Source organism: Clinocottus analis, unplaced genomic scaffold, assembly GCF_023055335.1.
Source record: "Clinocottus analis isolate CAN_PGR_092001 unplaced genomic scaffold, fCliAna1.0.p SCAF_19, whole genome shotgun sequence".
NCBI classification, from domain to species: domain Eukaryota; kingdom Metazoa; phylum Chordata; class Actinopteri; order Perciformes; family Cottidae; genus Clinocottus; species Clinocottus analis.
Window position 1 is genome coordinate 8006980 of NW_027175920.1, and position 25919 is coordinate 8032898.

Genomic DNA, 25919 nt, shown 5'->3' on the forward strand with positions numbered 1-25919 from the left:
ATATATACATATATATATACACATACATATATACACATACATATATACATATATATATATATACATATATATATACATATACATATATATATATATATATACATATACATATATATATATGTATATATATATATATATATACATACACACACATACATATATTTACTTGATTAATTGCCAAAAGACACAATAATTGATTAATTTAAGTCAACTTTAAGTTTACAATTTACATTTTTTGGACAAAATAGAAAATAATTAAGAAGATTGATCGATAATAATGCGATAATAACGATAATAACAATGCAACAAACCATTATTTTTGCTATCCATAAATCTGTAGATTTTCTCTATTTGGTCCATAACATTTCAGAAAATAGTAAACACAATGTCCTTTATAATTTCCCAAAGCCCAAGTTAACAAATTCAAACATCACAATCCAGAACATATTCAAGTGCAATAAAATAGACGATGAAAAAAGTCCTAGCAAATATTCTCATTTGAGAAACTTGAGCGGAAATGTTATGGCATTTGTGTTTAAAAACAATATTTAACTGAATATCAAATTGGTTGTTGATTATTTTCTGACATTTCATTTACAGATTAAGCGACTGTTTGTAGCCCTGTAATAATCATCCATGTGCGTAAAGTACATAAAATCAAGACAAGGTAATGTGTTAATATCAATTTATTATCTTTTTTTATTATTACTTTTTAAAGCACCCTATTACTTTTCCAATACATGTGTTAAGACCCTTCTTCCTTTTCGTCCTCAGCCCTGGAATAGCTTGAGTTGGAATATTTAATAAGGATTTCAACCCGCCCCCCCCACCCTCCCTCCGAAAACTCTGCAAAACACAGATGAGCCTGTGCTGCTTCTTTGTCTTCATCTTTCATCCGGGCGTGATGCAGGACCGGAGACCCCCTGCTCTCGCCACGACCTCTGACACTGACAACAACCCGTCTAAAAACACTACCACACCGATTTCCCCAACACGAAGGCCGTCCCGAAACCCGGCGGTCTTAGTTTATATAAGAAGTTTATGCATGCACTGAGATTCCAACCGAGCATAAAGTAGTAGGTTATACAGGGAATTGTCTTGAGCTGGTGTTTCTGAGTCATACAAACAGCAGGGTGATTATGTTTTTTTTTTCTTCAATTAAATTAAAATAATAAAAATACACCAACAAAAACATTTCCAGGTATTTCTGATCTCCTTCAAAATGAAGCACCAAGTGCAACTAACAACACTGATTGGTGTCTTTGTCCGAGAGGACGAGCTGCTGCGGTCACTGCAGCTGTGCCGGCACTAAAGGGTGCACGTTCACAGCAGCTCAGTCGATGCCCGTCCTCTCTTCCTCTTCTTCTTCTTCCTCTTCACACACCAGTTGCATGCTGAACCCTTCAGCAGGTAGATGATCAACTCGGATTGTGCACGTCTTTCTTCATCTCTTTTTGTCCATGCTTCCTTTAGGAGCTTCTGTGAGGAAACTTATTCCCACACTAAAAACAAATAAATAAAAAGGAAAACCAGCATTCACATTTACATTCCAGTGCCCGATTGTAAAATCTTCTTCTATTTTTTCTGGTGCGAGGCCAGAGGAGGTCAGAGTTCACGTGAATAGTGGGATGTTGCTGCTGTAGGAGTGTCTTTTAAAATGCAATTGTTTGGTCTAAAAAAAGTGGCAATATAACTAGACGTTACCGCTTTACACACACACATGAATCATTAACAATTATTAATAACCCATTATTAATAATCATTAATACCTTGAATACACACCATACCTGACAACAGTTTATCATCTATTTTTATACAGTCAAAAGCGGGCCCTTTTCTTCTTCGCGAGAAAAATTTGAAAATGATTACAACAATTACATCAGGATTAGTTATGGTAATATTGACACCTATAGAAAATGCAGTTGGAGTTGACGCTCTAAATCTTGAATTCAATACTCGTTTGAATATATCAAAATTACTATCATTATCTTTGTTACTCTATAAAACCAATGACTCATTTTTGTTTTTACTATTCCCATAAATATGTACAGCAAAGATCAAAAATGTGGGACACGTGATCTTCAATGCCAGTGAAACTCGGACAGGTACGGTACGTCTCAAATGTGTTTGGTCATGTTTACAAATGTTTGTTTTTTTGTACATCTATCTCATGCATGGGGGTGACTCCCATAGACACTTATGTTGTTTAGATATTCAATATGTCATGGATGCCAGAAAGCTTTTTTTTGTATTTTTACATGTCCACACAAATGTTTCTCCTCCTCCCAGCTGCATTTTTAGAACAGAGTCTATTGTTACAAACATTCTGTTTTTAAATCATCTTGCAGTCATCAAATAAAAATTTTGATGGCACGACATCCCTTTAAGACCCCTTAAAGGCATTGGTGACGTTCCAAGAAACTTGTTTTTGTGTTGTTTTTTTAGACACTTAATACAAAAAAAACAGTTGTAAATCAATAAAAGTGTTTTCAAATCCCTCCAGCAGGCTGGAGACTAAAGTCACCCATCGTTTGTGATTCTCCCCCTTTTTCCTTTCTGGAGCTGCAGTTACAAGTGCTTGCTAGATTTATCTGGACACTACAGACTACGTACAAGTACATACACAATGCAAAAGAACACCTTTTTCCTCCCTTGTCCCCTCTCTTTCTCCATTCCAGCACAGAACATCATAGAAGAAGACTCGGCTGCCGTTCCCGCTCTCTGCAGCTCTGGGAGGAGAAAAAAGGGCAAAATATCCCTCCTCTCACACTTCCTGTCTCACTCTGATACAGGTAGTAACAAAGATAAAAACATTTAAACACAAACATCTTTTCTTTTTTTGTTATTCTAATGTCACCTTAATCCAGTGGTATTACAGGTGGTTACATTCCTCCCTCCCTCTTTTGTACCTGTGAGAATGGGAGAAAGCCTCTCAACCCACCCTGAGTCTAAAGGAGCAGGCTGCAACTCAACAATGTCAGTTTGTCCTCTCTTGGCCTCTGATGGCGACTGATCTCTTTCTGTGCGTTAAGGGGAAAGGGTGATCCTTTCGGCTATTCTGAGTGGAGCGATCAGTCAAAGAAAGGATGCGAGGCAAGGTGGCAAGCTGAGAGTGTTGAGATGCAACCTGGGATAGCTACCTTCCTAAATCACTCCCCCCCCCCGCCATGCTACCACCCTGCCGCCTAAGAGTAAGAGAGGTGGGAGCCGTTGGAGATGTGTGACGTGACTGAGGTGCTTCGGCTCAGGACGCCGTCGCTGCCCCCGGCTCCTCCGGGCCCTCCGCCGGACGCCGTCCTCCTCAGAGGCTGCGGGCTGTTCCTCAGGGCCATCAAGCCGGGGGCACCGCGCACACCCAGACCGCCGCCGGAGTAGATCCCCCCCTGCGAGGAGGAAGAGGAGGAGGAGGAGGAGGACGGGCCGGAGATAGAGGGAGGGGCAGGCGGCGGAGGAGGTAGCATGGCCAGGGACTGAGAGGAGGAGCGCGAGGGCAGGTGATGGGAGAAGGGCAGGGGGTGTGGGTGGGCCAGGTCTCCGCCGGAGCCTCGTACTCCGGCCCACTCCCGCTCCCTCTCCTTCTCCCGCTCCCTCTCTCGATCCCGCTCCCGCTCGCGGTAGAGCTGCGGCGTGCTCTGGTGGTGGTAGTGCTGGGGCAGGTGGTGGCGCTGGTGGTGGGAGGAAGAGGAGGACGAGGACGAGGACGAGGAGGCGGAGGAGCGGGACGAGTGGTGAGCCTCCCTCCCGTCCCGCCCCAGCCCCAGGGCTATCCCCAGGGGGTGAGAGGACGAGGAGGACTCGCTCCGGCGGTCCCCTGCGCCGCTGCCGCTGCTGATGCCGCTGCTGCTGCTGCTGTTGTGGCTGCGGCGGGAGTGCTGCTGCGCCGGCATGTTCTGCGGGTGCATGCCGTGGCTCCAGTGGCCGGCAGAGCGGGAGCTGGGGGGCGGGACGTTGGGGTAGCCCTGCATGGGGTAGGCCTCGCTGGGGATGCCCGTCAGGGCCATGTTGCTGAAGCCCAGGCGCAAGCTCTCGGAGTCAAAGGACTCGATCTCGCTGGCCTGCCGCTCCAGGAGGGTGCGGATGCGCTCTGAGCGCTCGTTCTGCAGGGACAGCATCTCTTCCTCGATCTGGGGAAGAAGCAGGAGAAAACACAATGTCATTTTTATGACGGGTGAACAAATATTTTTCTAATCCAAGAGTCAAGATTCTGCGTTGGCAAACGTGAAGCTTGTTTTATTTACTGCATACCAAGAGATTGATAGGTCAGTCTTGATAAAATCTCACCACAAGCTCGGGTTGCTCTTGATCAAAACGCACAATATTGCAGCAGATGGAGTTGCTCTCTTGTCATTGAAATATAGATTTGATTGTTGAAGGTCCAGTGCATCTACACGGTAGACTTTGTGGTGGGATTGTTTTTGTCAGCTGCTGTTTTTAAGGTCGAGAATAAACTTAGTATAAGGACTTCTAAGTAACAGGACTGGTAGCGCTTGAGTCCTTGCAACTTCATACAAAGGAAAGCTCCAGAACAGCTACTGAGAAGACCATGAGGTGAAAACCAGAGATTTTGTTGAAGAATATTTTAAGTTAATCATAGAAGAACATATGACAACAGAAAGTCATATCAGATTATTTTTTTTAAATGGAACAATGTCATAGCTAAAAGCTGCAGTCACCCTTGAGTTTATAATCGTCTCTGCAACTGGATTTGTAAAACTCACCAGAGGCGTTTCCTAAATTTTAAGGAGCTTTTCTGTTATACAAGTGATTGCCAAAGGCTCTAACCCTCTGCTCCAGCAGGGCGCGGCGGATGGACACCCTCTGTTCCAGGTCCTTGACCTCTCGGTCGTGCTGATTGTCGGTGTGGATCTTGATCTTGCTCTGGTAGGCGTTGAGCAGCTCTAGCTCCTGCTGCAGCTGCATCCGCAGCACTTTGTACTCCGCTTCCTGGGTCTCATCCAATCTCAGCTAAAAGACAGAAAAAAAAGAGTGCCATGAAAAATGGATTTGGCATGATTGTATGGGTGACAAATTGTGCGTCAGTGTTGAGGACAAGTTTCGAGAGGAGAGGATCAGAGTGGTGTTTAATGAATGTTTTGTCAGTCTGGGCCTGAATACAGTGTGCTGTGTTTAAAAGGAGGCAATGAAACCAAAACCACAACCAAGTAATATTAAAAACAAACTGTTAATTAATCAGGATAACCTTACAAAATGTTGCACAACAGTTGAACTACTTTGACCTGAGATGCCTGGCTTTAGGAAAGAGGATACATCTTCATTTGAAAGATTTTCTTAATTTAAAAAATGTATTTTTTCTGACCTCAGGTTGGACTTTAATCAGTGAATGGGAACGCTTCCCAAAGAGACTTGAACCACAGCAGGCGTTGATGTGCAGACAGACAAGGGCAGCGGGGATTTGGCTTACTGAGCTTACGCGGCACGCTGCCACGAGAGGTAATTAATTTAAAGAGGCACAAGGCGTTATATCGTTGAAGGAAACAAGACATTTTGCAACGTTTCATCCTCTTCCTACTATAATTTCTTTATTTATGTGATTTTGTGTGTGTATGAGTCCCATGCTGAGAGGGAAGCATGTTAAGAGTTTAGTGGAGTGGGATCAAATCTTATATTTGACTTAAGAAACAAAACTCTCCCAAGCAGCGGTGAAATAAACCGAAGTACAGTTACTGAAGTATATTTTTTAATGAGACGTGTTAAAGTCTCATTGAAAAAAATACAAAGATTTGCTGCTTTTCCTTGTAATTATTTTAACAATTCTTCGTTATTTGTTTTATTCATTACTGTTAAAGGGAACCTGCTTCTGGTACTTTAATGTTGATGACAATGTACTTACCTTTGATACTTTAAGCCCATTTCAAAGAAGTGTTAAGGGTGATGCTTATATAATAAATGAAGTTGTTTAAAAGGTGCTTGGAGTATGAATAATACAAGTTATATAACACCTTTTGTGGCTCCACAGCAAGCTGCATAAAGTCTCATTTAAATTTGTTGTCACTTAAAATGTGTGAAATCTACAGAAAAGATTTTTGCTGCATAGATTTTCTTTTCAACTGGAGTCTGTTACAGGGGGGCATTGCCAAATTGATAAAGTAGTCTTTCGAATATTCAATGGATCGTATCATTTGACTCTCCCTCACGAGTTTCTCCTAGAAAGTCAGGTGGAAAAGGTGTTGTGGAAGAGTGTTTTAACCGCCAGGGAAACAGGATGGTTCAAACCACTTGGTGTAAAACTGGGACAAGCGGGTTTAGGTGGAGATCATCACGGAGGTACCAGGAGGAGGCTGGCGGGCGGGCGGGAGGGCGGATGGGTGGGACCCGGCCGGGCCGCGCACAGCCTCGACGGTGTGGTGCGAGTGTGAAATGAGCAGCGTCTCCTTGCCTTACTCACAGCCTGTGTGGACAGCATGTCATTGATGGAGTGGTCGTACTGCTCGGCCAGGATGGCCAGCTTACGGGTCTGCTCGTCCTTCAGGCGCTTCAGCACGGCCTTGTGGTCCGACTTGGGCGTGTTCTCCAGCAGGTGGTTGCGCAGCGCCTTGTACTGGCGGGTTTGGATCTTACAGGTGTCCTGGAACTGACGCTTAATCTGCAGCTCTTTGGACTGGAGGAGAGAAGAGACAAGGAGGCAGCTGGGCTAAAGTGCTCCTGCGGTTTTACAAATGAACACGGAGGGGGATGTGAAAAATCTGTTGAAATGAATTTTGATATAAAAATGCTGAAACCAATAACATTCACAACCTAATACCTGTTAAACGTTGGGTGTTTCACGGGGACACGTCATTGTTTTATGAAGGCCGGACGAGATAAATGCATCACACAAGTAAAGCTGATCCATGCGGCGTTGTATTTCTTACATCTTGCTGCCTTATTATATTTATTATGATTATATACAGCTGGAGAGTAGTTTAATTGATTTAACTCAAAAGGACTTTGAAGAGTTCATAAGTTGTATTTATACTTCGATTGATAGCATGAATCACTGTAAGTGGTAAATATTTAATTCCTGATTATGTACATGTATGTATGTATGTATGATTATTTGGTTTAACTCCTTAAAGGGTCCTTAATTAGATAGTTTGACCTTTAGTTGACCTATTTGTCTGGTGCTGTTCAAACCAAATATTTCAGACTTAAAAAAATAAATAACTTAAAAACAACTGAAATATTGCAAATTGTTCCTTTAACAGAAATGTGATTAATCGGTATTGACATGTAAGGAGATAAAGCACCAAAGTTACTTATTCTTAAAACATACGTTTAGGTTATAAGTGTATGTTTTAATCATTGCAAAGTTATAATCATCACAAAATGATGATTATAAAGTATTTTAACATATTCAGATTCCCCCACGGTACGACTCGGGTTTGAACGTTTTGACTGAAAGTTTACAACAAAAAGTGTTAAGATTTAAAATGATTAATGAATAATTAATTCATTTGTTTATTTCATAAATATTAAAGCTGTGATTTGGCATGTAAGAAAGTACCAAAATACCCAGCCTACTTGTGAGCCTATTAAATGATAATATACCCACAAGTTACCAAGCTAACATACATAAATAATATTTCAACCGTATGGTCAAAGGGGAGGGAGGCGGCACGGACGACAACGGAGATCAAACGTGTGACGAAACAGGAGGATGACGGACAAAATGGCGGATTGATTTTTCATTAAAAATAAGGTTGGCTGATAAATTAAATGGGAAAAAGAAAACAAATGAAGACAATGTGGTAATAATGGAAACAAAATCATAACAAACAAGACAATGATTTTCACACAAAACAATTTATTTTTTGTGTAAAGAAAAAAATGGATCTTAAAGTATACCAAAAAGATTTCTATGCGTGCGAGCACACAGCCATACAGTACGCCTCATGCAAAAGGACAACAAAAAGGCTGCCAAACAGAATGCAGTACTAGTCTTACAAATACTGCATGAATATAAAATAATAACTTTTATATATATATATAAACTTAAGGTGATATAACTCTGTGGAAATGGTGTCACAACAAAACAGAATACAAACATGTAAACATACACAGAGGAACAGGAAATAACTGGAACACAAATGAAATCCTGGCAAATAAATTACATTCAAATAAAACAATGTTTGGTGTGAAATATCTTTCTTAAAAGCGAGACTTCCCACATGCAGGTCACTCAAAAGAAGTGGCGAACTTTTCTGCCCCTTTGGGTCGAATACAGTTCAGATTGAGTTTTCTTACTCAGCAATAATCCTCCATGTAAATAGCTTTAAATGTCGTCCTTCTGTGAAATACAATGCAGGGCACCTTTTTCCTACATAATTAGCATTTATAGGCACTAATGCATTTGTTTCATCCTTACCAGATTTATCCTGCACATATATTCTTATGTTTATTGTAATTTATAAATGCTCATATGAGCGTTTACAAATTCAAACACTCAGATCGGTATGTATCGATAATATGTGCTCCAAAATATTATTAATTTCAACTTAACTCAATTCTATAAAACAGAGCTTTTTGGTATTTTGAGTCTCAAAATTTCTGAGATCATGAGATAAAACCAACAACAAAAAACAGCACTATTACTTGTCAAGTTTCCAGTTGGTCCAACTGAAGTAAAGCGGAAACGATTAATCATCGACAGATTCATATCACCGGTATAAAAACATTCTGTGGTTTCAGTTTCTTAATTAAGAGGATAAGTTGCTTTTACATATGTCAATGTAAACTGAGTATCTTTGGTTTTGGTCAAACATCAAAGATATTTGAAGGCATCACCTTAAGCTCTGGACGGTTGTGACGAGCGTTCTTTTATAGAAAAGATAATGGCATCATCATTAATGAAAATAATCACCCTGAACTGAAATGATCCGTTTCCCCACATTTTCAGAAGTTTTTTTAAAAGTGGTCTTTGGAGTCGTGCAAAATGAAAGCGATGTCTGCCATTACTGGATATCTTCTTTTTATAATGATGGCCAACCATCCTAACCTTCAGTAGTTGCATTTATCTTTGGACTTAGAAAAGGATTGCGCGTCTCAAAAGATTGTCTATATGGCTTCATATATAAATTAGGCTACACTGAAATATTAAATAGTTTTATTATCATAGTATACTTTCACGACTCAAAAGTATATCCTGCTTTCTTTAACTCTAAATTTTGGAAATTTCACATCAAAAGAAACATTTGTGCAAACAGTTGTAACTAGGCACTCAACTGCTGTACGTTCATAGGTTTATTAAAAAGGGAAAAATATCTAAATGTTTACATGGTAAATCATAACATAATTATTGTATGAAGAGCAACAATAACAGCATATCTAACTAGAATCTGATAGATAATGTAAATAATGATGATGTGTTGACATGAAACAATGAGCTGGAGAGGCTTATTGTTTCAGTTAAATGGCCCTAAACTTTATTTGAAGTCCCATAACTTCACACTTTCTGCTTATTATTATGTGGACTTCTAGACAGAAGAACTACACATCAAAATAATCCAAAATGTCCTCAGTGGTGTCAGGCGTGTCCTTCCAGCTGTGATACCGACTGAGGGCTAGTGTTCAGGGCGATGTTAGTGAAATCATCACGTTTGTTTTGATTATTTTTTTTTCTCACAGTATTTGGTGAAATTACAGCCATGAAGTTATGTAACACTAATATTTGTTCTGAGGACTGATATAACAATGCAACCTTTGAAATAAGACCGCGATAAAGAAAAACAAAAGATTGCACAAATCTGGTCTTAAAAATAACCATTAAAAAAAATATTTGTCTTACAAATTAAGAGCAAAATAATAAAATGAAATAAAAACTTTTACAAAAAGCACAATAATAAAAACTTCACTGGGTTTGTAGAGTAACCGTGGCTTCAGCTGCATGATTTACGTTTGCAGGGTCCAACTACTCAACAGTACGGCATGTTTGGATGAGCTCGAGCAGCCAGAATCACTTCCAGCCAGTGCCCACAGGCAGGACGTGTGCAGGCTAAAACACAGCTCATCTTTTAGAAATGTGACCAAAAAACAGTCTCACACACACTCACTCACTCACACACACACACACACAAACATACTTTTCCCACTCTTTCCTTCAATTTGCCCTCTTTCCTGCTATCTCCATGGCCGAACTTTCCCCCTGACAAACCTTCCAGATGAAGTTCGTCTCAACCCAAACTCCCACCTCGCCTCCTCACGGAACAACCTCTCTTCACTCATCTGTCTCTCCCTCTCCCTCTCTCTCTCCCTCCTCTCCCTCTGTCTCCTCTCTCTGACCTCCCAGGGAAGCAGTAGAGGCAGCCTGCTCGGGCTCTCTTTCCTTAAGAGGCCCAGAGTTTGAAGTTTGATCCTGACATTGAGCGGGAGCTTTTTAAGAAGCTGTCTGGCAAGTTTTAACACCACGGAGTTAGCCAGGTCTGCCAAGACCCCGAGGGGGCGTCGACTGAACCGCTTCACCCAGAGAAGGCCCTTGGCCAAGGGAGAGGTGTTACTGCAGCGAGCCTGATACTCTAAAGGTAAGCTCTTGAGAGGGACAGGGATTTTGGACTGGCGCCCACCCCAGTTGCGCCCTGCTTTGGGAAACATCTCATAGAGGTTACGCTCAGCCATCCCGCCCAAGACCGACTGGCACATAGCAAACAGGGGTCGAGGCAGCCGGAAAAGAACTCGCATGCAAAGCCGGTTGACTTTGCGGGGTGCGTGCTGGAAGAATTCGCGGGCCGGCCTGACAATCAGCACCACCACCAAGTACAGAGAGAGGAAGAGCGAGGGAGAGCTGAGGAAGGAGGCTGAAATCAAAATCATGGGGATGTAATAAATCCCCAAACTGAGGGAGAGTCCTAAACTGAAGAGGCCGCTGGCCCAGAGGCTGAGTGACATGTAGGTGGAGAGAGACAGGGAGCAGCATGAACGAAGGAAGAGGTACGAGAAGAAGAGCGCCAAACAGGCGAGCTCAGCGGACAGGAGAACAGAGGCCACCGAGGGCAGAGGAGGTGAGCGGCGGAGGGAGAGGAGGAAGATGGAGAGGAGCAGCAAAGTGAGGTTGGACGGCCGGGCGGCAGCGGAGAGGGAGAGGAGAAGGCAGATGGCGTGAGAGAAGAGTGAAGGAAAAGAAGTCTGGGCGGGGGCAGAATGGGTAGAGATGGGTTGGGGCTCTAGTTCCTCCGGGGCATCGGGGAAGTAAAACTCAGAGAGCTCATCGATCACTCGTTCGCGGTGTCGTTTCTTTTCTGGGGACAGGGACGAGACAAACTCTGACGGACAACCATCAGCCACGCCCCTGCCCTCTTCTTCATCGTCGGTGTCTACATGAGTTTTACTGGGATCATCCTCGTACTCCCACTGCACTCCTTCTACCTCCCTCAGCTCTGTCCCCTCTTTACTGACTTTCCACTCCTCCTTCTCAGCCTCATCATTCCCCTTGGGGTCATCGTTGTCACCCAGCTCATCTTTCCTTTCAACCACAGGGACACTCACGCCGCCGCCCTCCTCCACTCCATCAAGTTCATCCTCAACATCATACATCTCCTCAGCCACAACGTCCCTCCCCTTTTCCAACCCGCCATCCCTTTCGTCCTCCCCCTCGACTCCCACCAGCCCCGCCTCACTGCCCCAGCTGCCGCTCGGCCCCTCTGTTGTCTGTCCCTCCCCCTCCTCAGGAGACCACAGGCTCTGGGTGCTCTCACTCACTTTGAGGCTCTTGGGCTGCTGGCGGACCTCCACGGCGTGCTTCTGACGCAGCTCTTGCTCACGCCTCTTGTTGTACTCCATCTGGTTGGTGAGCTCCGTCTGGTGCTGCGTGCGGATGAGGTCGGCCCGCGTACGCTGCACCAAACCCAGCTGGCGGAACTCCAGCTCCTGGGTGGACTCGTGGTGACGAAGAAGCATCGCACACTCCAAGTCCTTCAGAGTCTGCTTTTTGTTCAGTTCCTAAGAGAAGACAAGGAGACGGTGAAATGGCGGGAAGGACGAATCAGAGAACATTTAAAGTATATTTCTTATTTCTTTAATTTAAATAACTTTGTTATTTAAAATACATTTCTTTTAGTTAGTTTCTACAATCAAGCAAGCACATGGCCCACTGAGGAAAGCTTGAGATCTGCGTCTGTTGCAACATTCCTGGGAAAAAGCATCACTGTTTGGATCACCGGAAAGTGAGATGAAAAACATGCAATTGCAGCTTATTTGTTTTGGTAATTTTTGTTCCACGAGGAATAATTTGTTTCGTGGCCAGAGTTCACATCAAAACAGAACGCAAAAAGACAAAATCAATGACACATCCACACAATAAAAACACTAGAAAATTATAACATATGCAATTGTGCCAGGTGAGTGCAAAGAGTGCAGACAGGGTGCTCTAAAGCACTTGAGGGCGGAGGAGATGGAGAATATTTTAGGCCTTTTGACAGATGCACTGAAATGAAACCTGAGGGAAAAAGCTTAAACTCCTCCAGCAGTGCTGGCAGTCTATTCAGGCATTAGCCTTTCTAAGTAACGAGTGTCTAAATGTCCCGGAGCCAAGCCGGAGTCCCACTGAGACCGCCGAGTGTATTCTTGTCGGACAGGATTTAGGATTTCCAAACAAAGCAATTATAGAAAAGATAAAAATGGATTTCATGAAATATCTGTAAACAAAACGTAAATAGGAAATGTAAATAAAGTCTATGCTGGACCTTTTAGAAGTAGCTTTAACATGGGACAGTTTCACCAAGAGAAACAAAAAGAGATCTTTGTGCTTGTAACTTCAACGCAGTAGTGTTGTATTTGACTACTTTATATTTAAACTAGTATGCAAAGTGTATTTTTGAAACTTTCATTCAACTCGACAAAGGCTTTACTGCATTGTAAAAGTCCTAAAACAACTATATTGTATTGACTACCTGAAAATGATTTTGCTAACTATTAATGTAATTCAACAACTCTCTCTGAGACTGCGCCTGATATGTCCACCTCCAAGAAAAACAACATTGAAACAGATCTGTTTGAATTCTCCTGGAAGGCCGGCTGTTTAAAAGTGTTTCAGGAGAATGAATTGTTGATCCGGCGATCTAATTTCTAAATGGTACCTCTCGGAGCAGGTCCTGTTCTAGGTTGTGGCGTGCCAGCAGCATCTTCCTCTTGTACTGGCGACATTGCAGCTCATAATACTGCCTCTGCCGCCGCAGCAGGCCGGCCTCTTCCTCCGCCTGTAGCTGCTGCAGACACTCCTTCTGATGCACCAACCACTCCTGCTTCTCTCGCTTTGGTGTTGACTGGTTCTCATTGAGTTCCTGGAGTGGAAGAAAGAAGACTAGTATTAGCTGAATAGGCTGAAATATCAGTGCCGTTTGTATATTGTTTGTATGATGCAGGGTTCATCTTAAGTCGCAGGGTAGTGGTGAAAATGGAAGTTACACTCTTATTGAATTAAATTGAATAGTGGAATCAGTAGTGTGGTGAAGCTCATCAACAGCGGACAATTTATGCAAAACCGTAACTACGTTTCCATCCGTAATGCTCATTTGGGACTGCTGATAAAACAAAGAAGCACCTCTTTGAGCTGCTCTTTGCGTTGGCGATACTGTCGTTTCTGAGACTCCAGCAGACCCGTCAACTCCTTCTTTTGCTGGCCCAGTATGTGCTGCTGGAACTTCTTCTCCTCAGTCAGAACGGCCTTTGTCTAAGAAAACGACAACACATAGTCTCATTAACATCAGGATTTTCAGAAGCGTGAGATTAAAAAAACTGGAACATTTGCTATAAATCAGATATTTTTCCCCCCGTTAGTTACTCTGCTTGTTACATCAAGCCGTGTGCTTCTGGACACGTCTAGTTTTCCCATCTCGTATTCATCTCTGCCTCTGTTCTTATATAATCACTCACTCACCCTCCACCAGCTCACCTCCTTCTCCAAGATAGCCTGGTGCTTCTTGGAGAGCTTTTCTCCCTCCATTGAGAAACTGTTCCTCTGATTCTCCAGCTCTTTGTCCAGCCTGAGCTGGTGCTCATCCATCTCTGCCTTTAGCTTGTTCTCTAAGCCCATCAGCTGCTTCTGGTGCTGTCGCCGCATTCGCTTGTACCTGTGAGGGGAAACGGGGCTTTGAGGTTAGCTGGAAGGAAGGTTTTTTTCTAACCATTTTATTTCCAGTTTTATAAGCTGTGGACTGTAACGCCCTATTAAACTGTAAGTATGCTTCAGAGCTCTACAAAATTAACTTGAAATGCGAACACTGATTTTTATAGAAACATGCATGTGTCACGTTACCCTGACATCTGCTCTCTGAGGGCAGAGCCTTGCTCGTGTTCCTGGATCTGACGGGTGACGAGCGAGGCTGTTCTGATGGTGGCGAAATGGTCTCTGCCTCGACGCCGCCTCCCTCCGCCGCCACCACCACCACCTCCTCCTGCGCCACCTACACCACCAGCAGCAGCTGCGGCAGCAACAGCAGCAGCAATAGCAGATGAACCTTCTCGTTGTGGGTCAACCTCGGGCTGATATGGATCATCGTAGATGTTGTCATGGCTCTACATAGCGAGCAAGCAAAGGACAAAACAGAAGAGTGGGATATTATTTAAAAAAAGACACGTTCATGGTGGTTGAATCATCAGATTTTTCTCATTCTAGTATTAAATATTTCTTACAGTTTAACTTCTAAATTAATGAAGATTCACTCGGTCCAAAAAACCTTTGGCAGTTGGTCTGGTAGAGTTTTTACTGTCATGTCTTCAGTGCTTTTGTGTGTCTAAACTAATAATAGTGCTGCTATTACTTTCCATTTCCTGGAGGTGGTGCAAGTGTGTGCATGTGTGAACTTGGTCAGACCATTAAAGTTTGTCCAAATACAGAATTTGAGTAAATAAAAATAAAAAGGTACAGAAGTTAAAATTAAGACTTTAAGAAATAAAGTAAAAGTGAATCAAAAGGACAAAAACTTAATGGAAACAAAAAAAGAAAAGATTACAGATATATATATATATATATATATATATATATATATATATATATATATATATATATATATATATATATATATATATATATATATATATATATATAATAAATTTATTAGGTACTGTGTAAAACCGATGGAAACAGTGCTGAAGGTGTCAAAGAGGGTTTGGGAGTGACTCGACATGCAGCCCACAGACAGTAAAACATCCGGACTGACCAGGGGCTTGTGCAGGACGGAGCAGTTGGAGGTGACCGTGTGCTCTCCCTCCTGCATCATGGCCATCTCCCCGCTGTCGTCAGAGCCGTCTGCCAGGCTGTTGACCGAGCTGCTCTGGGAGCTGGCGCTGATGGACATGGATGGCAGAGAGTGGGAGCTCTCCATGCTGTTGACTGTGCCGGTGCGCAGCATATACTGCTCCCCATCCTGGTGGAGAAGAGAGCACATTTTGTCAAAACAGTCAAGAGGTTTAGGGTAAAGACAACACTTTCTTTACCCTAAACCTCTTGTTTCTTTACTACATGGTGGTAGTTGTGTATTGATCAGTTCTATAGCATTCATATATTTATATATTCTTTCAAAACCTTTCTTAGCAGACAGTAAAATATGAAACAAGCGAACAGTAAGACACAGGTCTACCCTCTAGAAAAGTGCAGCCCCACATTCTCAGAATTCCTTCATTTCCTTTTCGGGGGAACAACCAACTGGAATTAAATGTCTAACAAAGGCTTTTGTATGGAGAGGAAGGAGCCCAACATTCACAATATATATGAGAACACACATGAGAAGTACAAAACAAAGACAGGATGGATGCTAGAAACAGCTGTTTTCCCTGTCCCTTCTTCCTCTTAAAACATTTGAAGGTTTAACTTGCTTGTTAGACTAGACTTCTACAAACATTTCAATTACTACCGGCATCTTACTCTGAAGGTTAAGAAAGTCATTTTAAACTTAGATGATGACAAATATAGTCTTTTCAAAGTGCTTTACACAGTTCTTGTTTTTATGCTTTTGGTTAGCATGAAATGCAACACATGGCTTCAAGGCCAAGCAAACGGTTTCACTTGACAAAGAAATCCACTGATTAAATGCATATCAGTGCTGATCTGGGCATATTTTCAAGGATTGATAAAATAAAAATAAGTAAATGCAACCATTTCATCACAGGGCTTCCTGTTGTAAACCTCGTCTGCTATAGTTGCAGCACTGCTCTCATTTATGACAGCTGGGTTCTACTAGTATTTATCCATCAGAAACCTTCTCTCTGTTTTTGTAACTTCATCTCTCCCTGCAGCTCTGTTGGCCTCTTCCTCCTCCGTCCCTTTCGTACCTCTTCCTCATCGGCTCCCTCTGGCGCGGGGCCGTTAAGGGCCTCGTGGAAGAGGATTTTCTTCATCTTCCGGTACTGAAGGTTGTCCAGCTCGCGGACAGCATCCTTGGTGCGGGAGATCAGATCCATCACAGCTGTCATGGGACGCTCTCTGCATAGGAAATGGTGCTAGGTGGATAAAAGGCGGGAGAAAATTAATTTAAAAAATAATAAAACCGCAGGATCATTAGCGTCCTTGTATATCAACATTAACCAACGAGATACCAACATGAGAGTTGGAGTAATTTTGCTAAGGGGAGATTACGGTTAAGATGTTGACTTAGTTTGTTCTTCTCATAAACCAGAATATGTTGCACAATAACTAAACAACTGCCTTTATACTGATGATGATTGTTCGTCAAACATTAAGCCCTACCTGCATGCCTTTCAAGTTAGGGGGAAATTAGGCAAAGACCAATAATATATTTCCCCAACAGCAACAAGCTGATCTGCTTGTTACGTCAGTGCACGGTTGAGATCTAGTAACTGATGAGAAACTCTATTATAAAATCAACTACATTACATTAAAACACCAAATAAACCAAATAGAATTAAATGCAATATGTATTGTTGAATTAATTATTGGCCTCTAAAAAACCAACAATACATGACATGTTTGTGCCCGACACTTAGTGTCCATCACAATCTTTTATTGAAACATGCTAATTAGATTCATTCTTTCAATTTAGATTCCTTTTGCTTGATCATAAAGACAATCTTTGACAAAGAGATGATCACACGCCTCCGCCTGCCTTCATGTACAACATCAAACAGCTCTTTGTACCTTGAGCAACACATCAGAGGTAGGCCGGTCCTGGACGAGCTTCTGCAAACACGAGTCCACAAAATTTCGAAAATAATCCGACCTGAAAATGATACAATCGTCATTATAAAAATACCATTCCAGCTGTAATGGTCAATGAAAGCAGCGTATAAATGCTAAACCACAGATCAATGAATTCTATCTATCATTAAGTTCATTTAGTTTCTATTTTGTTTTTATTTCTTCATTTGCACTTTGTCAACCATGGTTTCTAACCCCTGTAGGCTTCCTGGAAAGGTTTAAAACCATAAATTCAATCAATCCTCCATACTTTAAAAAAACATTGACGAAAAGGCCTGAATAACATTACAAGCTATTTTGTAAAGAAACATGTATAACATCATCTTGAGCAAGATAATAAAATGTTCCACTTTGCCTAACAAAACACCAAAAGTCTTAAGAGGACATTTAGGAAGCGTCTCCAACTCTCACCAGTGATTAGACTGCAGCACAGGGCTCTCATTCTGGGCGATGTGGTATAAGGCACTCATAGCATTCATGTTGAACAGAGGAGGCTTCCTTTCCGCTACAGAGTGACAAAGCACGACATAGCGTGACAGAGAGTGGCAGATAAAGAGCAAGAACAAAAAACAAAAGAAGAGAGGAATAAGCAAAGAAAAGGGTTGGATGCTTTCAGCTTTGTGAACTCTTGCACACACAAAACACACAGTTGAACCATTTTAGGGACATCTCTTACCCAGCTCTATACAGGTGATGCCAAGTGACCACACATCCACCTTCCCATCGTACTGACCCTCGTCCATGGCCAGAATCACCTCGGGGGCCATCCTGCATGGAGGATACACAACAAAGCAATTCAGCCTTTTTCATCTCTTTTTCTTTGATGCTGGACCGACAAGAGAACAACGCCGCGGGCTCTCAGCCATCCCCACGTCTTAACCACATGAATAGACACGAGGATGACGAGGGTCATGATGCCTCATGTCCCATAACAACAGTAACCTGCAGCTCATGAACAGTGGAGTCTGATGTCCTTGCGAGAAATATACAGGTAGTACTGAAAGGATTAGTTGACTGTCAATAAACTAATAAACAGTTGCAGTTTCCATAAGGGCTGTACCAATTATTTTTTTTCCTTAGATAAATCTAACGCAATCTTTTTGATTTGTCAATTAAAAAGGGACAGTGTGTAAGACAGCAGAGCCAATGCCTGCTGCGGTGTGATAATAAATTACATCAAAACTTTAAAAAGTACTAATAAAAAGCTTTAGTAACGTCACCACGTATCCATACTACAATCTTTAATAAATTAGCACTAGGGCCTGTTTAATACTAGATTTCGGGAACATACCACAACCATCAGATAATGTAATATTCAAAAGGCCGTCTGTTCTGGGACGCTGTAGAAACATGGCGGACTCTGTAGATATAAACGGCTTTTTACAAGCTAAGGAAAATATAACTATAGATAGTTTTGGGTAACTATACACAGATTAAAACATAATTATGAATATTCTGTTAAATATCTGCAGATAAATCCCCTTAAATATGAGTAAAATGTATGTTGCATCAGTTTGGGGCAAGCTAATAACTGAAATACTTTTGCTGGATCACAGTTTGGTGCAATTCTTATGAACAAGAAACTGTCATCTTCTTCATCACGACAAGGATGACTGTTATCTTACCAGTAAGGTGTTCCTACGAAGGAGTTGGCCGGGGCACTGATGGAGGCAGAGCCAAAGTCTCCCAGTTTGACCGTACCCGGCTCTGTTAGCAAGATGTTTCCAGCCTTCACATCCCTGAGAGAGAGAAATGATCAGATAAGAGACAATGACTGGTTAGGAAAATCGTGAGGAAGACAAAACAAATGGAGACACATGAGAGATAAAATGTAGTGTGGTTGCACAGAGTGTGAGCATAAACACCACTGTAGTGCATAAGCTCATCTTCAGCTTTGTTTATACTCGCGCCTGAAGCTGCCGCGCCATACGGCTCGATTTAAACCTAATGCGCTGCATTATTCTCCAAAACGCCAGAGGGCATACAAATAAAATTAACTGTGAAGCATCAAAAGACAAAGACTGTAACCCAGATATATGCCCATATATGACTTGTAGGTGTAACTGTCAAACGCCAAAAACCAACCCCCACAATGCCGAGGAGGGATTGAAATCGTCAGGAAACTCATATTTCAAACTCATGGACTACTTTATTGCCTTTCTACAAGCGCTGTATCCAGTATCAAATGCATCATGTGGAAGCAGAGGCGGAATATCCTGTAAACAACTTGATTTGGCAGGCAAGATATATATTTAAGCGAAGATTTTTAAGATCACTGGTTTCTAAAGCATTAAAAAAATTAATTGTTTTTTTTTTTTTTTAAATAATCCCTAGACTTGTAAATAGTACTTTTATCAGTGAACTAATGCTAAAAGTCACACCGGCTTCACTACCGTGAGTATAGACTAAGCTGCAGGCAGCACAGTTTGTGCTTTCTCCCCTGTATTAGTTTAGTCTCATGTAAGAAGAAGTGTGTGGGCGGAGCGCAGAATAAACACAGATAGTGAGAAAAGGAACACGGGTTACCTGTGAATCATGTTGTGAGAGTGAAGATACACCAATCCCTGCAGTGCACCATGGGTTATGGCAGCTATTTCCACTTCTTGGAGGGGTTTCTTGTGGACTGGGAGAAAAGAGAGACATTCAGGGTTATCAGGTGTTGTTTGTGTGAACGACTGAAATGTAATTAACTCATTAGTGTAGATTTTAATTAATTTGTGTTAATGTCTTAATTACTCATTCGTCACTATTATTTCCTACTTACCTTCTAAGAGGTCAGAAGCTGAGCCCAAGCAGTACTCCATCACCAGCTAGGAGAGACAGAGAGGGAGTGTTAAACTGTTTTAGGAAGGACTGATTCACACTTGACTCAAATGAAAAGCATTTTTTTGGACAAGAGGCAGTTTTATCAGACAGTTCAGTATAGATATTCAAGTGTAAGAGCTGTTGTCGGACTAAGTACAGCCCAGAAAAGTGTTCTCAAGTCCACCTCGAAACGGGAGATCTCAAACGCCCTTTTCCTACAAAAAAAAATGCTGATCGTAACTTTCCCCATCAAAGACAAAAGCAAGTTGTGAGGTTTTTAGTGGGAAAGGAGCTCGAGTGTCAGAGTCGGATGTAAAAACCCGCTCCTCCACAAAGTAGAAGTTATTTAGCTCAGTGTGCCACATTCGCGCTATCTATCCTTATGTATAGTGAGAGTACAGAACTGTGCACATTATTGCAAACCCACTGACACTACAGCAGGAAGATTCAGTGCAGAGTACCACTCCATTGATGAGGTAATCAAGTACTAAGGTGCCACTCGTATCGACATTAGGACAAGCGGTCAACCTTTCTTGTCGTTTCCGTTAGTTTTTTATTTTTATTTCCATCTTAGACTTTGTTGTTGACTTCCCGACTAAGAGAGGAAGTGAATGAGATAGAAAAGAGACAAAGAATTAAAGGAGAAAAATTAAAATGCAAGTTTGGAGGGCACCGTTCAGTCGGTAATCTGCTGGTTTTCAGCTAATCGGGAATGAGCGTGAAGTCACTCACACTCACTCACTCACTCTCACTCACCCATGCTGTGTGCTCTCTCAGGTAGCAGCCATGGTACTCAACAGTGTTGGGATGGCGCAGTTTCTGGAGGAACTTCACTTCCTTGATGATATCCTGCCATTTCTGGAACACAAACGTCGATGAGCAAACCGGTAAACGTGTAAACTGATCTCACATCTGCGTTAGATGACGGGTGAGAGGGTCGGCCAGGTCTTACCTCATTGGACTGTTTGCCACTATAGGACATCTTCTTGATGGCCACCACTTCATTTGTGCGGATGTCATGGGCCTAATGTGGAAAGGTTATGGACGTCAGACAATAAATTATCCCTTTCAGTTCTCTTTAAACAGCCAAGATGCCCTGCTTCTGTTACATCAGCTATTTTCTCACATCAGACCCAACAGAGTAATCACTATTACATAAAACAAGGATTTCTGCCACTTTTCTTGTCTGCCTTCTCCCGTTGATCCCCTCTTCCACAAATTGCTCCTTCTATTAAAAAGCGCTTTTCATCCACTACATGAGTTGTCCTTTGTCTTTGTGCTATGCTTTCCCTTCTTCTTCTCTCCTGCCACCTTTCATCTGCAGCTGATAGGTTTGTCCACCTTGTGTTTGAGTGGCAGTACCTTCATCACTACAGTAACATACGTCATCGCTGACCCACAACACCATCCTCACCATTGTATTTTAGGTATTATCCTTTGTTGTGCCTCCCTTTCACACCATCAACCACTTTGAGCCAGGTAAGATTACAATGACGACATTTCAATGATGGGAATAACTGCTTTTTTTTCAAGTTATCAATGCTGCATTTCACTTGCAGCAACGATATAACGTAGCTAGGGGTGCTACGAATAACAATATATCAAAGCAGGCCACGATAAAAAGCTTGATAGTATGGTGTGTCTCATTAAAACTATATATATATATATATATATATATATACACACACATATACATATATATTTTTTTTGTCCTCACCCTGGAATTAAAAAACAGACTTTCAGCTAGGTTAACTGTCAGTTACTAAATAATTATTTAGTATTTATATTCATATTCTGCAAATGGTTGTGTATTCTACCTAAACCAAACTAATATATCGAAATGATTTGTTTACAATCATTTTTCGGTCACTAAATCTCCTTTTCTGATAAATATTCAATTAAATTCATACACTCTATATTACTTTTAAACGTTTAGTGTATCCATATCATGAGGCCAGCTGACAGAAATTAAACACATACATTTCAAAACAAAGAGGAAACCATTGGTGTAAATATTGCACTCGTATTAGAGGCCCAAAACACAAAGGAAAGTAACTTACAAAGTAGACCGCTCCGAAGCTTCCATGGCCGATCTCCCTCAGGTCCGTGAAGAGCTTCTCGGGGTCCTCCCTGAAGAACAGCTCAGCCACCTCCGGGTCCTTCAGGCTCCCGGCCCGGACACTCGTAGGCATTGCCAGCGCCTGGTGAGCGCGGAAGAGACACACAACGGGTGAGCGTCTGTTTTTTTTTGTTTTTTTTTAAAGAATTATCAACATTTGTGTTGGAAACACCAGCCGCCTGGGAAATATGGTCACTGACTTCTTTCAGCACGGTAGAACTTTCATAAATTACATCTATGTCCATATTTCTGTCCTGTGCATATGTGTTTTGCTTTGGTTGTGTGTAAAATGTGTGTCCTGCTCAACACCTGCATTTTAACTGTCTAAGTACACACAAATGCAAATCTATGTTGACTCATATGGATGGAAATATCAAAGTGTCCATCAGCTTCAAATGATCATCTACCCACTCATTTATTCATCCATCATCATCATCCATCTGTCTCTCAAGTAGAAATACAAGGATGAACAATACTGACAAAACTGAACATTGCTGTAACACTTCAATTACCATAGTTTTCACCGCAATTATGCAGCATTTAGTTTCTCTAAATCCAATGTGCTTGTTTTAGCATCACATGTCTTTTAGCATAAAAAAATGTATGTCAGTTGCTGCATTTATTACCTCAACCAATTATTTAATCTTCCTGATCAAAGAAGTGAAACATCCACAAAAAAGGCTTCACATGTTCATGGATCCACAAGCAATCCACTCTCTCTCTGTTTTTCTTTCAAAACATAAACAATTTTGACAGATTTATTTTTATAAGGACTGATCGATAAACATACTGAGCTGAACATGTTACAGCATCAGCCGGTCGATGTAGTGCTCTAGTGCGAAGAGACATCTCTCTAGAAAGCAGCAGACTACAGCAAGCCAAATTTCACAAGATAAAAGCAACCCGTCAACCAGTTCAGCAAGTCCATGATTTGTCAATCAAGTTTTACTTTTCTTGAAGAGCCAGTGTTTGATATCGGTCTAAAACATTCATCAGAGGTTTCGTGACCAATTATGTTTATATGCTGAACAACGTCAGGAGAATACGTCCCCTTCTCACTCAGAAGGGCGTCCAGGCTCTGATCATCTCAGGCCCTGACTGCTGTAACTCCCTCCTGGCAGGTCGACCTGCTAATGCCATCCGACCTCTACAGCTCAACCAGAATGCAGCAGCGCGACTTGGTTTTTAACTTCCCCAAATACACCCACACTCCTACGCTCCCTTCACTGGCTACCGGTGGCTGCCCGCATGCGTTTCAAAACATTTGTATTTTGCGTACTGTGCTGCAAACAGATCAGGTCCGATCTACATCCAGGACATGGTCAAACCGTACACCCCAACCCGTTCACGCTGCTCGGGTTCTGCCTATCGGCTTGTAGCTCCGTCACTCCGAACTAAACACTCAACAAAATCACGACGTCCTGGCTCCTCAATGGTTGAATGAGCTTCCTATTGACATCAGGACAGAAGTCTCTACATCTCCTGCAGCAAACTAAAAGCACATATTTTCTGATTAAACCTTAAATGATAAAAAAAAAAAGTAGCACTTTAGTAGCACTTACTTTTAGCACTTTGTAGTTTGCCTTTCTTGAAGAAAATGTACTTTCTTGTTGTTCTGAGTTTGTACTCATGATTGAATGCACTTATTATAAGTTGCTTTGGTTAAAAGTGTCAACTAAATTAAATGTAATGTGATAAAAATGTAGCCAAACGAGTGGCGTTCATAAAAAAGCCCAGTTTAAAGACTAAATATGTGGCTATTGTAAGCTAAGATTGTATTTATTTGATTAGTTTTGTATTATAGGTTCAGGCAATATGATATACTAGTCATGTATGGTGTCAACTCCTAAAATCTCGCAGATATCATTAGATATATTTAAAAATACTGACACATCCATATTTATGTATTATGCATTTGATATAGTAACAAATCCCAGAATCAAAATGATTAATGATTCATACATTACATGACAGATGTGTGCTACTACAGAAGGTTTACATAAAACCACATATTTGTACTTACAATTACAGCATGAACCCAAATAAACATAACCTTTGACTTGCTGTATGCATCAGAAGATGTTTAATGTCTGTGTGATGCACCGGCTGTCAAGTGACAGCCTGGCACAGGAAACATCATGTGACATTAGGTTCCTGTCAAAGCTTTAATGCAGAAATGTAACACATGCTCTGTGTATTTTAAGTGGTCAGTAACTGAACAACTGGGCCTTTGTTTTTGTATCCACATACTTCAAAATGAACAAGCACCAGATGAAAAGTTTCTTCCAAGGCCATTTTGCTGCTGTCAAAAGAGGAAGCATGTGGTTCCCTTTGAAAATGAGAAGTTCTTTCAATCTTGCAACCAAGCCTAAAGCGAGCTCTCAATCTATCTTTTAAAAGCCCATCCATGCCGTACTCGCCCCACATACACAAAGGAAGAGGCAACAAATGCTAGAATGGTGTGATTTCAGATTGTCTCTCCAACCGAGGTGTGATTTTACACCCTGGGCTTATTCTGCAAAACAAAAATGTTAAGTATCATTGGTTGGTGAGACAGAAGTAATTATCTGGATGGGAGCTGGCTATCAGTATCGTATACAGTGTGCATCTCAGCTGGGCAAGCTCGATGGCGTTTGCACTTGGCTGGTTAATTAGGCTATCACTGCTCTCGAGCTCACCAAAAGAAAACATGCATGACATGTATTGAACAGCAGACAACAACAACCCAGGGATGGCTGGGTGTTTCAGGCTGCAGGCCAACAACAAGCCTTACATGTCAATGTCAACGTCTCCCTAGGATCTGAAAACGGGGCTGTTATAGGTTGCCTGGTATGCTTCCCCTGCAAAGAGGGATAAAGAGGCCCATTCGGCTGCTTTAGCAGTGCGTGTTGAATGATTTATAACACGTCTTACCGTGGCTTCTGGGATCCACTGCAGCTAGCCCGAGAGCTAGCCGGCCGGCCTGGGTGGAAAATATTGTTCTCACTCCCCCTCTCCCTCGGCACTGGCGTCTATTCAACACGAACAGACCACATCGTTCTGCCTGTCGATACTTTCACTCAAAGTCCTCTCCATCCTGGTGCTCCCAGTCAATTGGACAGCTGGCAGGTCTGCGCGGCTTGACATGAGCAAAGTGCCAGTCAGTTAAAGTGACAGCTAGCCGACTGACGCCTGCCAGCTAGGCTAGCCAGCCGGAGCTCTCGTCCAGAGAAAACCAGAGGCTCTCGCTGCTGTTAGCTACGCCGCTAACGGAATAACGTGACGCCAGGAGCCGCGCGAGACGTTTTCAATGGGAGACTGATTCATTAATGTCCGCCGGTCCGCTGCGGGCTCCGCTCCGTGCTGTCATTACGTTAGTGTTGTCTGCGGATTTCATCTCCGGTTCGTGTTATCCCCATTTTGCTCGAGTCTCATCCGTTTTTGTTCAGGACTTCATGATGGCGGAGCGGGGCGGGAGCCGAAAGGAAAACGGAAGTGCTCTTCTTCGACGCTTCGGGAGGAACCAACGACGCCCCCGTGTGGCCAAAGAGCAACACGTCAACGTAATTACAAACAGCCATTAAGATACTTTCCTCTATTACGACGTGAACAAACAGCTAGGATCTTATTGTGAGAAGGATACGATGTGAAAGCTGATCATCATTAACTGTAGTCTACAATAAGGATATGGTTAGTGGATGAAAATCAGAGTAAAAGCAGTTTTGGAAGAAATATGTACTTGCTTAAAAGTAGTCTACTACTTTAAGTATTATCAGCTAAATGCACATAAGAAATCGACAACTTGGTTTATTATTACAGACACATTTATTGCATTACATTTCATTTAGCTGACTCATTTATCGAAAGTGACTT

General features: G+C 42.0%; 1 protein-coding gene across 4 annotated transcripts; it reads right to left on the reverse strand.

Annotated features, from left to right (window-relative positions):
* Positions 1 to 685: 685 nt before the first annotated feature.
* Positions 686 to 25521, reverse strand: taok2b (TAO kinase 2b). 4 transcript variants are annotated; one of them, XM_068582547.1, is made up of 20 exons: positions 24981 to 25521; positions 22009 to 22149; positions 20901 to 20972; positions 20705 to 20806; positions 19908 to 19953; positions 19670 to 19766; positions 18769 to 18882; positions 17820 to 17911; positions 17555 to 17648; positions 17084 to 17165; positions 16261 to 16428; positions 15150 to 15356; positions 14246 to 14505; positions 13883 to 14060; positions 13532 to 13660; positions 13068 to 13271; positions 11692 to 11931; positions 6407 to 6619; positions 4783 to 4965; positions 686 to 4124 (listed from the first exon to the last, which is right to left on the reverse strand). In XM_068582547.1, the coding sequence occupies exons 2-20, from the start codon at positions 22138 to 22140 to the stop codon at positions 3186 to 3188; spliced, it is 3552 nt and encodes a 1183-aa protein (XP_068438648.1). In that variant the 5' UTR covers positions 22141 to 22149; positions 24981 to 25521; the 3' UTR covers positions 686 to 3185. The 4 variants fall into 4 exon arrangements, with proteins under 4 accessions (XP_068438648.1, XP_068438647.1, XP_068438643.1 ...); XM_068582546.1 differs by having other exon boundaries at positions 13868 to 14060; XM_068582542.1 differs by lacking the exons at positions 686 to 4124; positions 4783 to 4965; positions 6407 to 6619 and having other exon boundaries at positions 7209 to 11931; positions 13868 to 14060.
* Positions 25522 to 25919: the final 398 nt, after the last annotated feature.

Coding starts and splice junctions, on each gene's coding strand:
- taok2b (XM_068582542.1), bottom strand. CDS start 22,140: ATGCCTACGAGTGTCCGGGCCGGGAGCCTGAAGGACCCGGAGGTGGCT. Junction 18,883..19,669: donor TCTCACAACATGATTCACAG/GTAACCCGTGTT, acceptor TCTCTCTCTCAG/GGATGTGAAGGCTGGAAACA. Junction 11,932..13,067: donor AACAGGACCTGCTCCGAGAG/GTACCATTTAGA, acceptor GTCTTCTCTTAG/GAACTGAACAAAAAGCAGAC.